Source organism: Athene noctua, chromosome 1 (assembly GCF_965140245.1).
Source record: "Athene noctua chromosome 1, bAthNoc1.hap1.1, whole genome shotgun sequence".
In the NCBI taxonomy this organism is placed as follows: domain Eukaryota; kingdom Metazoa; phylum Chordata; class Aves; order Strigiformes; family Strigidae; genus Athene; species Athene noctua.
The window spans coordinates 7,206,970-7,223,252 of NC_134037.1; the positions used below are offsets into that span (position 1 = coordinate 7,206,970).

Sequence of the window (16,283 nt, forward strand, 5' to 3'; positions counted from 1 at the left end):
GAAATACACAGATCTTGGTATAAGACTCTTGTGCCAATATTTGTCTGATGGGAATTAAGATGAATTATCAATCACAAGTATAGAAGAGAGCTATAGAATGAAAAATGAAACTGTATTATTATAATTTTAGTTCTTGATTTTCCTTATTTATTTTTCCAGCTTTCTTCTACTACTAATCTGTCTTGTTTAGGAAAATTAGTGTATAAGTATAGTGGAGCTTGATTACTGAGAATGGCTATTAATGTAGTGTCTCAGAGTGCTCTCTAGACAGTTAAAAAGCTTTTAACTGTAAAATATGAAGGTTTCCTTCAAATTTGCAGTCATCTGCCTTCTAAAAGTTCATTTCAGTTGCCAGCATTTCAGTGATTTATAGAAGTCAAAGTATCTGATTTTTGTCTCACCACAATAGATGAGAGCTATTTTTTATTATTTTGTAAAGGCAACGTCATTATCTTAAGCAGGAAAAAAAAAAAAAAGAAAAAAAGTTAAGAGCTACATTAAAGATACAGCTTTCAAAATAATTTTTTAAGGCATCTGGCCTTATTTAAACCATCAAATTTACATTCAATTCCTTCAGGGATGGCTCCGTTGCTTTCCGCTGGCTCTGTGCCCTCCGAATAAAGCCCTGGATTTAATGCATGCCACCACTGCCTTTCCCTTGCTGCACTGCCGCTCAGTGTAGATATATAGTAGAGGTATAAAAAGCCTAACCTTGGACAAGATGATTCAGTTAGGAAAAAAAAAAAACCAACAACCGTATAACTGTGTAAGTTTCAACTAGAGGTTAGACTTGTGACTAATGTCACTATCTATTTATTCTTAAATTATTAGTAGAAGTGTTTATGTACTATGAAACATTCTGTATGAGCTAGACGGGAAGCTATAAAACATTTTATGAGATCTACACACGGCTGATGGCAGAACGTTAATACAACGCTAAGGTTCATCTAAATTCAAGAAGTGCCAGAAAGCACTTTTTTTTTTTTTTTTTCCCCCCCTCTGTGAGATCTTCACTTGACAAAGAGAAGCATACTCTGAAAACCTAGGGGGGGCAAATTCTGCAAGGTCCTGGGTGTATCCGGAGAAATACGGAGCACTGTCAGCTTCTCCTGATTTCCAGATGAAGAGAAGAGCCTTTTAAAGGGCTTTATTTTCTCAGAAGAAAGCCTGAGGAAGGACAGGTCAGGAAATGAGATGAAGCCCGATTAGAAATCTGTGTCGTGGCTCCCTCACCTCTGACAATTTTCAGACTGAATTATTATCCCTGTTTTTTGGATGGCTGTACCAAAGAAACAAACAAACAAAAAAATAGGTAATATAACCACAAGCAGCAAGGTAGACACTGAACCATGAGAAATTCTCATACTCCTTTAAATGTTATGCAGTCTTATTCCTACTGAAATTGATTCTGTTTCCCTCCTTCAGGTAACTAATAACGTGTTAAATAAGCAGCATAACCTGATTCAGTGACTATAAATCCTTGCTAAGAATCAAAATTATTTGCAAGTTGAAATTACACAACCGCAAAGCTAATTGTAAGCAGCCATTAACTGAATTTCAAACCTTTTTATACATAGAATAAAGAAAAAAGTTTAAGATAAAATGTGTAGTACCAGCTTAAACACCCATCTCTGCTTCTGCAGCTCATAAAGTGGTGCTAAGACACACTCCGTATGCAGCATGAGTCCTAATGGTCTCATTTTTGTTTTAAACAGTTAAAGAAAATTCTGAAGATGAAAAAAAAAAAAGCAATACTTCCCAAAATAAGAATAAACTGGGTTAGTCCCAGATAGGGAGACATAACCTACCTTGTTTTACTCTAAATTCAGCTCACTGACTTGTCTAGAGCAGTGAAAGGTTATTATATGGGTTTACTGGGCAAACCTAGATTTTATAAATAATTGCCTGTCAGACTGTTCAAGATAGACAAACATACAGCAGACCAACAAAAACATGATCTGTCATATTTCTGAGAGAAATGTATGTTGAGTCTTCATTCTCTGGGACTTTAAGTAGACCAGTAAAAAATAAGTGCCAGTATTTTTCCTGCTTATGCATATTTTAAAATGTAAAATCTGGGAGAGATACAGCTACGGAAGGAATTTTGATTCCAGTACCCGGTGCCTGAAACGGTTTCTTCTGTCTATATCCCTGCAGATCGAAACCAAATACAATAAATGCTGGTGTCCTTTTAAAAAGTCTGGATGTTTACAGCAAGCATATAATTTTCCATGATTAAGGACGCCAACAAAAATAAGAGTGATGATAAAAAGAAAAGTTTAATCATATATTTCGAGAAGCACAGATGGAACATCAGAAAACTTTCCCCCCCTCCTCATTCAATACACTGCATCGTACACATTACTTTTAGTCCTTTACACATAGATTAATTCCAGAAAACAGAAGCACAAGCAGGTAAAAGAAAAAAAAAAGCAATTTATAAATGAAAGCAATATTTGATGCACAAAAGTTCACTTTTACAATATTTTGGTTGCAAAGAGAAGAGATATTTTTTTCTGTTTGTTTAAAATATATATTTTTCAAAAGTTTTCAAAAGCAGGTCCAGGAAAGCAGGGCAACAAAACCACTTACAAATGACCACAAGAGCATACAGTGGGAGTAAAAATTAAGACCTCACATACTAAGCGCAGAAGAGGAGGACGGCTGCACTATATAAAAGTAATACGTTGCTGATCTCCTCTCAATCCACCGAGTGCTCTGTCTTAATTTGAGGTTTAAGTTAGGTTTCAAGCCTGGGCTAAGAGCGACTGAAGCAGACCTCAGGGCCGAGGGGTACCCCAGGGACACGGGCAGTACATGCCTGTAGATCCCACTGACGGGCTGAAGCATGAGCCCTTTCCTCTGGTCAAGCATCATCGTGGTTAGCTCTATATTTGTACAGTTTTTATGGGAAGAAATGAATGTGTTTGTGAGGCCAGCAAAGGCTGGAGGAGCAGGGGATGGGAAGAAGCATAGAGGGAGGGACTGAGATTTAAAAAATAAATCTGAAAACAAACAACATGAACTAAAATATAAAAAAAGGCAAAAAAGAGCCCGTTTCTTCTTTAACCAAATCCAACAGTAACACTGCCTTTGTCAACAACAGAGACAACATCTGCTTCCTGCAGCAAACGCTGAGCAAGTACATAATGTTAAGCCTTTGCCTAGAACCACTGAGACAGACACAGTTATTTAAATACTTTAGGATGTATTTTTCTAAATAGGGGCCCAATCCAGAGCCAAATCACTACAAAGGCTTTCCTTGATTTCAGAGAGTGGTGGCTCAGGCCTTAGGAGATGTAAATATTGAGAATTTGGGGCTGACCACTTAGCCTATCCTTGGCTAAGACAAGTCTCTTACTGGTAAAGTACAGTTTACCTGAACTTTTTTCTGAATATGTTTGGATCTGAACTCATCAAAATGCCCCTTACTGGATTAAACTGGGTTAGACTGCCTGAACACTTAAAAATCAGATGTGAGGAATCAGTGGAAAATAGTGGAAAGTAGTGGAAAACAGTTTTTCTTTTTGTAAAAATCACAAGGAAAACTTATATAACCTTTACATAACCTATATAAACCATATAACCCAGTCTATCTCCGGTCTCTTTCTGCACCATCCTGCTTTACAAAAAAAAAAAACAACCAAAAAACAAACCATCTCTAGGAGAACATACAGACTTCCAAACACTTAAATAAAAATTACATCGCATTTCAGGAAGAGGCTGACAGCAGCAAGTCCCCTGCAAACTTCAGCATTGTCTGATCTGCATTCTTGTCCACCTACACCCTATCCCAAACATCCTGCCATTAATTAGCTAAATGTTCCAGCTAGTAAACAAGAATAACGATTGAGGGGGCTGGAAAAAGAGACAGAGTCAGCCAGCAGATAGTCACAACAAACCAGCCCACTCACTGGTACAGGGAGACATTGGAGCTTGTATTTTTCTTCCTTCCATGGAGGGGGAAAAGAAAATCACCTTAATATAACACTGTCTTTCCTGTTGCTGCAGCCACATCCATATTAGCAGGCGAGAAAAGTCATCCCGTTTCTGCGGTAGGCACTCTGTCAAAGAAAGAGAAAATCTGTAATGAATTATCACATCAACTTAAACAAGGGAAGAAGGCAGAGAGAAAGGCAAGGCTTTCTTCCTGTTTTGTAGACTATTCTGGCTGCAATCTAATAGCGTGCTTAATCTGAACATTTCTGGTGGGGAAGCTATAAGCAACCACTTTGTCTATTAAAAAATCAGTGTGGTTAACAAGTGGTTAGTGACTCTATTTCAGGAGAGCAAGAGATATGCAAAAATGTAACGTCCTATTTTGTTAATTGCCTGCAAAATAGATGAGGCCAAAAATACACTGTTACGCCGAATCTGTTTGTCCTTTACAAACATGTTTTCTCTCTTCACTATGTTCAGGAATCATTTCTAACCTATCTCAATAGTCTATAAATTACTGAATAATTACATTTTTCCAAACCTAGTTTATAGTCTGAGTCTAAAGCTATGTAAACAGACACTGGTATAATCCCCACTCCCCAAACCCAAATTACTCTTAAAGACCCTCTGGTCAGTACAAAATAATTTTATATCTCATATATTGTAACCTGGGACCAAATATTTCCAATGGTAAAGAAGCACAAGAGTTAAACAGCATTTGAGAAAAGAATTTTAAAAGATCCTGTGACACCGTCTTACTAAAATACCTTTCATGCATTTTTAACATCTCTTTCTGAATCAATATAGGAAACTATGCCTTTTTACGCCAGGCACACTGGAAACCCTATATTTTAAGGGGATATTCTCAGTTTAAAAATGTATTGCCTTTTTTTTTTTTTCTTTTTCTTTAATATATTAATGATATCTTCAAAAAGGAAAGGAGTTTAAATACTTTTGCTTTATTTGGTTCACCTTCAGCAGTCATTGTTTTGAAAGTATAGTAATTATTTCATTACAGTTAGTGCTTTGTCAGATTTACTTTGTACCTCTTAAATTCAAGCACTTAGGAAGGGCCATATATAACCACCATTTTTAGTGGCTCTACCAATTTCCTAATTAATTTCAGTGGGGTCAATTTCTCCTCTCTTAAAACTAGAATCAGAAGAGTATCATTAAGACCAAAGGATAACCTCAAACAACTTTGTATATAAATAGCATTTATACTGAACTGTAAGGAAATAGTTTCAAAAACATCAAGCATGTATTCAGAGAGACATTTACAGACACTGAATATGCAAAAGGAAATATGTACAAGATGTTCATTACAGCATCCTTTACATTAACACCATACTTCAATATAGAATCTAGCAGCATATGGCATTAAAGTCAAAGAGCAGAATATTAGCTCTGGGATATACAGCCAGTCATCAGACATGACAGTATCACCGCAAACAAAACGAAAAATAAATCCAAAGACTCTATACCCAAACATGAAAATGCACAAAAACAGACTAGCCAATAATTTTGAAAGGATCCAATACATTCCCACAACCACAAGCAGCAAATCCAAGGGAGTTTGGATCTGCAGCTTGCCCAAACCATTATGGCTGGCATTTTGAAGTTGATGCAAAAGTAATGTTTTTAGCTTCTTGACCCTGATATTTTTACAGAGCTTTATAACCCCAAGTGACAACCTTTAACACATAAACAAAAAATATTCAGGGCCATTGTGCAGTTTGCTTGAAGATAAATGAACCCGAGTATAAAGTTGGATCCACATGAAAGATAAAAGGTTGAATTTTGCAAAAGGAATTTTGGTTGCAAAGCAAAGTTGGGCTTGGCTGGGCTCACCTGGGAAATAATGAAGTTTAACATTTTCCAACATGGGCAATATTATATGGTTAGTTATATCCTTGAAAAGGTCATTTTAGAAGCAAGTTTCAGAGGAGAGAGGATAACACCTTCAGAAAGTTGGACACACCCACCAGTCTATATTTAGCAATATATTATAACTAGGGTGGCTATAGTTAGGACTGAGAACTATTTCCTACTTAACTCCCTGTTTCACGTACTTTAAACTTTCTGAAACATTTGCCCTTGGGCTGAAATTTCCTCTGCTTTAATCTCTGCCTGAAGTTCAATTTCTTTGGAAAGGACCAACAAAATTCCTTAAACCATTTTGAAGTTCAGCAATAATGAAAACAACACATTTTTCCTTCCCAAGCCAGAGAAAGTGATTCTGATATATGCATATTTTATTATGGAATTTAGCCGTAAATTGAAGCATTTTACCCAGAAACAATCTGTACCTTCAACCTCAGTTTAAAGGTAACTGTTTTGAAAATCAGTATTTCAGAGGAGGGAGTTTGTTTCATCCCATTCCATAACAAGATAATGCTTCTTTCTTATTTTGATACATTACTAGATAATAAAGGTTAACCTCTGAAATGCTTTTATGCCTAGCAAAACTCTTTTACAGTCATCCCATAGTTCTCAATTACACCATATATCTTTAAGATACATGCAGCTGAATTTGTGATATTAAAAGACTTATCTTTACATGCCAAGAATTGTTAAGAGAAACAGCAAGATGTTTTTTATAAAACGTGCATGTGTATGTGCCCCTGCAAGAGAGAGTTTATGTGTACGTGGCAGTCATTTAATGTGGTTTGATATAATGTAAAGGGTTTGGATGACACTTTTGGGTGCTTTATGCCACTTTGGCAGTACTAATTTTATTTATTTTTTTTTAAATATAATTATTTGGCTCAGAATTACAGATAAAGATGATGCAGACCATTGATGTGGGATTAAAATGGCAAGCCATAGCTGCATCCATTTTGCTGGACACGTCTTGCTATAGCCCGATGTGAGGAGATAACATAAACCCATGGTCCCTCCTGAAGCCCTTCTTGGAAAAGTGTCTACTGCATCCAAATTTTTTGTGTGCTTTCTCTCAAAATTTACTGTCTACCAGCCTGTGCTTTGAATTTTCCTGTTATGGGCTGACTCCCTGCCATGGCTGGAGGTCTGTCAGCCTGTTATTGTACCCGCTATGCGCACGGGTGGTCAAGGTACCACCTTTTAGAGATGGGAAATCACCTAGCTTGGCACAGATTACACAGTTCACCTTCCCAGAATGGATTTCATGCTCTGAAAAGTTGGTGTAACTTTATTTGGCCAATCTGGCTCTCACAGAAACTCTTCTTGCTCCTTGTTATCATATGGCAAGATTTTACATCCACTTCTCGACCTCAGTAAAGGTGAAAGGACAGATAGCTGCTATCCACAACCAGAAGCTAAGCAGGCCGGACCAAAGTGAAAGCAGAAACTCGACCTTCATCTTACCCAGTCCACTCTTGCCACTTGCTCCCATTTAGGGGAGAAGCATGATGATTTTGCTGCTTAGTCCCCTACTTCTCTGTCTTGACCCCAGACCATCTAGGCACCATGGGAAGAACCTTCTCATGGCTTCTCAGACATCCTCTATTTGCCTACAGTACAGGAATCTTACCTTGAAAATGTTTATCCTTCAGGCACATTGGATTCTGATATAAAGATCTGTGGCAATGCTATCATCATTCAATAAATGAAGGTGTTTTTTTTCCTACAGTCTCATAGGAGGTACGGTGAAGCAGAGAAGATGAGCAGCGTTCACTGCTCTCAGTCACCTAAATGCAAGATCATGCTTTGCCCTTAGTTTTGTGAAAGAAGGGAAAACTAACAGCTTAAAAACACAACCTGGAAGAAGAGGTCTTGGTCAAGTAACTCCCCAAATTTCACGAAAAATCATCCATTTTCTACTGTCTCTTCTGTAGTGGTAGCCTGAAGTAGCACATCATGAAGAACCACAAAGAATCTCTCCATGAAGATGGCAGCAAAACTCCTGTCCCCACAGTAGATCACACAAAATGAAACAGTTTACTGAAGAGTTCACAGAACCAATTTAGGGGCAGATAATCACGTCCTTATTAACAGAAGATATATTTAAGCTGTGATTTAGAGAAACAAGTCCCAGCCAAACCTGAAGATGTGAGTACTCCTCAATTAGGTAATGTATCAGATTAGAAAACTAAGACTTCTGAACAGGCACCTTAGCTAGAAATAGTTTCCAGTTAACAATTTACACTAGTGCATAATTTCACAGCTGTAGCACGATGAGAAAGAATAATTTTGGCAAGAGAAAGGAGCAGCTGTGATCTTTGAGTGGGCTGATGCTTAATTCTTATTTGGGATAAAATTTGGAAAGTCTAGGATAAAACATCTCCAGCGGGCATACTAGATCCTAAAGTTTATTGGGCCAAATCCTCCATTGGTTTAAGCCTGTAGTTCTGCTTACATTAAAGTTAAGGCACAATGTCATACCACAGGTCTGTTGTATCACTTAAAGATGAAAAATACTTAATTATAGGTCCTGTATAAGCAAGTTACAGAACAGCATTTTTAAAACTTCTTTCTTGGTGTCCTCTTGTGTGTGTGTGGGCAAATGGTTTAATTACAATGCATAAAGTGGAATGGCAGACAGAGACATCATAATCAAAGAGCAAGTCCTGGCTGAACTTCATTAGCAAACATAAATACAAATAGGCACATCTTGTTTGTGACATGCCACGGTCCTTTCCTCCTTTGATAATTTTACTCTATTCTCTGATATTTGCATAAATGTAAATCAAACCATATGACTTCAACAGACTTATGATAGGGGAATCATATGCAAAACTTTTTTTCATTAAGTAATTCTCTTCATGCAGTCTTACAATGTTACTGTGGAAATCAGGGAGAATTGGATCTCAGACAGTGAAAGCCTTTATTTAAGAACAGTGGAGGGAGCCCTGCCCTTTAAATAAGAGACATTCTTGGATCAGACACTGGCTGGCAGGATGGAAAAAAGGATGTAGCATTAACTTTCATTCCATTCCAAATAACCTGGAACCCATAAACCACAAAGATTCTCTAATTTTAAATCTGCTCCTTTTCTCCCTGTGTCTTCTTTCCATTTTATTTGGGGAATGTTAACTCTGAAATTTCATTAACCCGCCATAATATCAAACAAGTCATCCTGGAGAGATTCATAGCTCTTTGTACACAAAAATATGTACATTAAAACCCCTGTGCTTAAAAGGTTACTCCTCTAATTTTTCCCAGCCTGCACAGACAAACCACATGCAAAGAAGTGTCAGCTTATTTAGAGATTAAAATAATAATTAGTTTAGGAGGCAAAGTATAAGCAACATTGTTTAAAAAAGAAAATCCATATGTTGTTTAGAATTAGTTGCTTCTGTTTAACTTTAAATAAATTTGTGTGGGTATAAACTCTCCTTATTAAAAGTGCATACATGCTACAAAAGAAATATAATGGATAATTCTCTCCCCAATTTAAAACAATAGCACTGAAGGCTCTAATTCTACAAACCCGTCTTTAATCAGTAGCCAAAGCACAGATGTCTGATATTACTCAGAGGGCGAGGGAAAATTTTATGTATATAATGTCTAGTACATGGTCAATAATGAATAACAAATCCCAAATATATATATATATATATATATATGAACACCCAAGTTTAGAAGATTATGAACTTGTACGATGGTCTGGATGATCCGCTCTGCTGTATTCATGAAACCTCACAAATTTCATTTATGATGGGGCTAGACCAAGGTGCTGAAAGCTCCAGCATTGACTTATCCATACAATAATGGTCCCTCCTGAAGCACAACTACTTTTGTGTTTAAGATAGCTCCCAAGAAACCACGGGTAGGTGTAACAAACACCAACAAAACAACTTTGTTGCTCAGGTCTGTTCCCCGGGTCTTCAGCCATCCAGTGAGATACCAGAGACAGCAGTGGCTGCCACACCATGAGTACCTGCCCTCCAGGAAGGGGGCCAGATCACCACCACACTTTTACGTAGGTGGGCACAAACATCATGCACTGATAAAATCACTGCTTCAGCAAACCACCCTTCAACAGCTTGTAAGAAAATGCTTTCCAGAGAAGTCACTTCTGGGCTTTGGTTTACCTTTTATCTGCCAATGGTGAAAACTTCTTCAATAATCACATAAAACCGTTTTGCTGTGTCCAGGAACAGGATATATACAGGATGTAGCATCCAAGTCTGTTAAAGAGCATAGTCTAGATCTCAACTACCCAACTATTTATGGCTGATCTCTGCTACTGGGAATAACGACATTCCCAAGGCTGATGGAAATGTAGGATCTCTGAAAAACAAGGACCAAATGTATTTCTCAGACACTCCATGCAATACCACCAGTGGAAGGAGAACAGAATGTAGGGCTTGTATTGCAATCCTTCAGCTCATTTGGCCAAATTTGTGATGCTGCAGTTGACTAGCAAACACTGTTCTCAGGGCTGGGCTGGTATTATAAGAAAGAAAAACAAGGCAAAAGGATCATGGCTTCTGTTGAAGCAAGAACTGGGGTGTGGGAGTGGGGTACCAATGTCTGCCAAAAGAAAAAAAGAACAAAATTGGTAGGGAGAGAGATCATTTTAAGTTTCTCAGAGGGTACTGTAAACAGAGGAGAAAGAAGGAAAAAATGGAACTATAAAACAATACTTGGCAGCCAGCTTCGCAAAACAAACATATTTTTGCAAAGTTCTTCCCATCACTGCCACCAACTTTAATAGGCTTTATTTGTCTGAGAGCAAGAAACCCTTTTTAATTGTCAGAGAAAAGGCGATGCTGCTCAGCACACTGATAGAAATTCCTCTTCTGAGCCCTACTTCAACCGCACGCTGTTCTCCCTTCACAGTCAGAGAGAGGAATTCCTTCCCCCAGGCTGCAAAACCTGTAGCTGGGCTCCATCACCACCCTTTCCTGGACTGAGGGAGCAGGCTGCTTCTCCTGTGGAGCAAACCAAAATCCAGCAAGTTATTATTGCTTGGGTCTAATGGCCCATAACTGTCTGCCCATAACATGCTACTGGCAAAGGACACAGCAGGTCTCCACGAGGCACCAGACCTTGGTGGACGTGACCCCAGTATAATTGGGAAAGTTTAATCCCCCCACTGCAATGGAAATGGAGTGGTTCCTGAGCATCCCTGATCTCCTCATGAGCATCACAATTAGCTCACTAATAATTTTACCACCTTATGTCAAACTGGTCAAAACACTTTTTGAGTTGCTCAGAGGCCAACGTCTCCTCTTCTGATGTGTCTCAACTTGCTGCTTTAGCTGTACGACAGCAAAAACGTGTGCAGTCTGAGAATGAAGTTAAATCTAGAACCCTTGAGACATACAAAGAAAAGTCTAGGTATGGTTAGATACTGAAACCTCTAGCTTATGACTGCACAGTCACAGCACTCCCGTGTGAAAATATACCACTAATAATAAAAGAATCCTCAACCTGAGTAATTCAGCGTGAAAAAAACTGAGATGGCTCCTTCTCTCCAAGGATGGCTTTTCTTGACTTTTTAAGGTTTCCCTCTACTGCTGTAGAAGCTCAGGGATTTTTTCTGTAGGAAGTGACAGAAGAGGTTAAATTCCGCCTCCATGTCACTACTGCTCATGAGCTCAGCATATGATTTTTAGCAAATTTATTTGGAAACAATATGGTGTGGTACAGTCGTCTGAGTACAAGGGCAGGAGCCAGGGCTGGGCTCTGCTCCCAGCTCTGACACTTACTTGCTGTGTGGCCTCAGACAAACCACTTAATGTCTCTGTGTTTCAAGTTCCCCTGCCTTTGAAACAGAAATACTATCAGTCACTGAAAACCTTTTTGAGGATTGCTTGATTATAGAGCTAATACATGGCGTTTTGAAAACACTGTGTGCCTTTCCATAATTATTATTTTCATTACATTATATCTTCCATTGTAATGGTTAAAAGACCAGATGTACAGAAATGGATGCTGAAATTGGCAGTTATTGGATAGGTGGAGCGGGTAATACTTTGAAATACATTAAATTATTTGGGCAAAACAAGACAGTACACCTACATTTTTTTCTTAAATGTGTCAAAACTGTAATGAAAAGGAGCATCTAATGACATTTTGCAACATACTTCTCTTCCCCCACCCCCTGAAAACATCCTATGAATGCTCTGTGCAGAGGGCATAGCATCTCTATTCTGCCTTTGATTCAAGGAAGCATTTCACCAGGGAAAAGAGAACCCAACCAACAACACAGGGCAGAGAGTCAGTCTGTAAACAGAGAAATTTTCTCAGGCTCCGAGGCCCTTTGCTGGTGGCGGCATTCGGGTGCGGCCACTTCTAGCCGTGCTCCTTACTGACTGATGCACTCTGTCTGCAGCGGGGCGCCTGCTCACCGGAGCGGTGGGAGGTAAGAGGAATTAAGGTAATGCATCAGTGGTTGCCAGTGGAGGAGATGGGAATAAAAAAAAAAAAAAAAAAAAAAAGGCAACAAAAAAAAAAAGCGCAAAAGAAATATACTATTTCAATCAAAGTCTGAAATTTGTAGAAGTGGTTTTGGTCTCAATATAGAAAAAATATTTATCCAAGAAACTCCTACTCGGGTGCGAACATCCTACTTCTAGTGGGATTTTGTTTGGCAAAGTGCTGTGAAAGAGTGGAAGCTAATACAGAGCATGTCTATAAACAAATATATTTATTTAGTACAGATTGACACATTCACTAGAGTATTTCAGTGATTACACGTGTAAAACTATTTCCTATAGTGGTTTCCTTTTGTGATTCTGCTAATTTATTCAATCCACCCCATTTTCATGCATTGAATGTTATGAGCCATTTCAGCCACCCAGACTGAAATGCGTGTTTGGAGACTACATGCCTGTTTTTTCATTTCATCATCTACACATAATTATTTGGTGATATTAGGAATTTGAGCTCAAATGGAAGCCAACCAACATTTTAATAGCTTAAAAATCATACAAAATGAAGTCTGCCCTGAGGTTAATGAATGAGAGCCAAATCTTGAGGCTCTTGCTCAGTTTTTACTCACTCCTTATTCAGGCAAAAGTTGAATCAATTGTAGTTAGACTGATTAAAAACAGAAGAACATATATTTGGACCTTTCTCTCAGGTAAAACTGAATAAATTACCTAGGATTAGGCTGCAGAATGGCATCCAATCGATCTTTCACATGTATTTCTGTAACACACTGGAGAAAAAATCCAAGTGCTCAGGCAGTTTAACCAGTTAAAACAACACTTTAGCAGCAGAATAAATTATTATACACTACCAGGTTTTATGACATTTATATTACAAATAGCCCCAAATCAAAATACGTTTTCTGGTCCCTCCTGAACTTCTGAAGGCCAGGATCAAATCCAAATTTAAAAAATGGTCCATTAAGTATGAAAGCCAAATGCCCTTATCGTTCAAATCAAAGCTCCATCCCTAATTTGAACTTTAATCCAGGCATATATTGATACAGTTATTTGATTTTTGATGATGGGAAGCATTTATAATTTAGGCAATTAAAGGTTATTGTTTAATCATATGCAGGATGCAGGATTAAACACACTCCTAATGCAAAGAATGCAACGTGCCCATAAAAAAACATAAAGCAGAGCAGTTAATTCCATTGTACATTAACACTTTACTTGTTATTGGTGACAATTGCAGAAAGATGCTCCTTCCTTAAGTAACGACCCATTTTAGTTATGGCCAGCCTTGTCAAAGCAACGATGCATTTACCCCGTTCAAATCAGATCTAAGCATGAGGATGTGGAAAAGCAAGCAGTATGAAGAACGGAATTCTTCAGTATATGCAAAGTGAGTAAGAGAAGGAAAAAAATTGGTAACAGGAATGATCCGGTCATCTGTGAACAATACCAGATCCCCTGACTTGGTCTGTGTGACAGTGCCCTGCTCACTATATCCTGACAGCCTGCAATCAGGATCTCAGGGCTGAGACATGTGCAGCATATGAAGAGCTTGACTGTGGGTGGCTTAATTTGTAAATGAGCCAGTGGGGATACGTAAAGAGGGCAGTCTCCTCCTGATCACCACTCATGCTTCAGGGACTGGCCCTGCTGCCTGAGGAGCTGGGTCTCTCCCCAGAAGTTCCAAACAGCAGCTACCTGCAGAACAGACAGACTCCTTTGTGTATTTAGACCGGGGTCTAACGAGCACTAACAGCACTAATGGCACATTGGCCAGCATATGAAGAGTGCTCAAAGTCTTGCAGGCTCCTATGTGAGACAGCTTGTACAGAAAAGAGCCTTTGTTGCACCTTCAAAGAGCTTCAAGGAGCAAGTTATGAGCTGCAGGGATGCACCAAGAAATTTGGGATCTCAAGGAAGGACAGGCTTTTTTCATTTTTTGCGTTGTACTTTTTAAATGACGTTACATCCACGTTCATATGTTGGAAAAGCTGGTTCACAAGGCAAGATGGACTTCTAGTCTCCCCAAAGTGTGGCTCAAGTTGTGTATAATCTTTCCAAATGTGTTTCTGTCCATCTATTCCTTACCTGCCTAATGTCTTGGCAAAACGCGCCATCCCAGAGACATCAGACAGTTGCTGATAGTAGCAGAATTCCAAGATGTCCTTCCTAGAATTGACTAAAACTTCCTTCGGTCATTTCTGATTGATCGGTCTGTGTAAGGGGCAATAATATTTACTTTGTGGAGAAAATGAAAAAACTAGGCAGACTCTGAACTTTCATACTATACTCCCTCTCCATAGACCCACTTATGCACATTACTTGCTATGGCACACTTAAATTAAATTTATTTTGAAATGGTAGGACAGAGCAATGCCATTAACAATATCTCAATGGTCTGACCCATCACATCAAACACTCTCTTCTTCAGTACCACATCTCATCTTTTTCTTTTTTATCTAGTTTTACAGAAGACATACATTTATATGCACATCTAAAAAAGTGATACTTGTCTGAAAACAAACTGGCCAGGCCATGAGATTCTTCTGGCTGATTGCCATTGTTCAGTCATTAAATATAGGCTTACGAATAGGGAGATGGATTACCCGCTTGTAACTCCATCAAGGGCTTTTCATGATATCGCAGCCCATATTTTTTTAATAACGTTGAGGAATATTTAAATCCTGTAGGAAAGTTTTTTCATAAGTACTTCTTTGATGTTAGAACATTTTGATTTGTGTGCATGCTGACACCAGAACAGCTCGATTACTGCATGTTCATTTATCAAAGAGCGCGGGGTCGATCCTGTTCGGATGCGCAATTATTGCATCAAATGCATAACATGAGCTGATCATGCTGACAGCAACACCCCCACTTCCGATGGCTGGAAATACAAGAACAGTAAATAATTACTGTAAATGAAGAGTTAGTTAGGTCTCATTAAATGTTACTGTTACTAAAGCAATAAAAGAGTTTATATTAAAAAAAGCAGAGAGGTGGTAGGGGAGTTACTGAGCCCCAGAACTAGAACACATTTCAGTTCCTGGTCTTAAAGCTAATGGGACCCAGTGGATCCGGACTTCAGCAAAGAGAGAGAGTGTTGTCTCACTCACATTATTTATTGTAATGGTGTAACTCCCTTTTTCTTTGTTTCTCCTCTTCCCCCCAGCAGAATGGCTGCTGGTAAAATGGGAATGTCAAATCCAGGTTTTCGGCTCTTCAGTAGCTCCGAATTTCCTGGCTTTTGTGGACTGAAATCAGACCCTTAAGGTCGCTTATGTGCATTTCGTTTTGTGTAATTGACATTAATTTTTAGGTTGCATCACCGACATCACTCAGCGCTGTTCTCAGAGGACTAGAGTTAAGGGGCCACAATAAAAGGGCATGATATTGTTTCTTTTGTTTTATTTTTGGAGCACTTTGACTACTCTATACTTTTCCAGTTGATGTTACATTCTTTTTGTGTGAGACAGTGTAAAACATTACTGCTCATCTCATTTAAAAGAATACTTTGGGATTACGGTAAACGGCTTTGGAGGCTGGGACATTCAACCAGGGTAAAAATTCAAGTTGATACCTTTTGTCTATGTAACACTTTGAAGAAACTATGAAACAGCAACACATTTCTTTAGAGAGAGCTAGGTTGCCCGTTACAGATGTTTTCCATATGGTAAGTGGAAGGTTGGCCCCTTCCCCCTCCACTCATCAGTGTTCTCACATCGTAGAAGGCATCTACAAAGACAACACGGCTGTAAGTGATATTGCACAGAAGCCTCCATCAGCACGTACTGTAAATGAACAAGATGATTTTCATTGTACAGGGCAGGAATACGCACTATTGTAGCCTGTTTATGGTGAGGATTTTGACTCTTCACCTTCCCATTTATCAGTGTACTGAATAAATACTCTGGGGTAAGTGGTCAAGGGAAGCCAGACTATGCTTCAGATGCTAAAACGATGAAATGGAGAAAAAAAAATTTAAATTAGTAGAGATTACTGCAGATTATCATGCTGCTTGAGCTG

The 16,283-nt window shown here is 38.6% G+C and overlaps 1 protein-coding gene across 4 annotated transcripts in view; it reads right to left on the reverse strand.

Annotated features, from left to right (window-relative positions):
* Window positions 1–2,260: 2,260 nt before the first annotated feature.
* SUPT3H (SPT3 homolog, SAGA and STAGA complex component) overlaps window positions 2,261–16,283 on the reverse strand; it is a 278,497-nt gene continuing 264,474 nt past the window's right edge. For all 4 annotated transcript variants that reach the window (XM_074895503.1, XM_074895502.1, XM_074895501.1 and 1 more), the window contains one exon: window positions 2,261–4,064. In XM_074895503.1, the coding sequence (XP_074751604.1) occupies window positions 4,023–4,064 (42 nt within the window). In that variant the 3' untranslated portion in view covers window positions 2,261–4,022. The remainder of the gene's footprint in view (window positions 4,065–16,283) is intronic.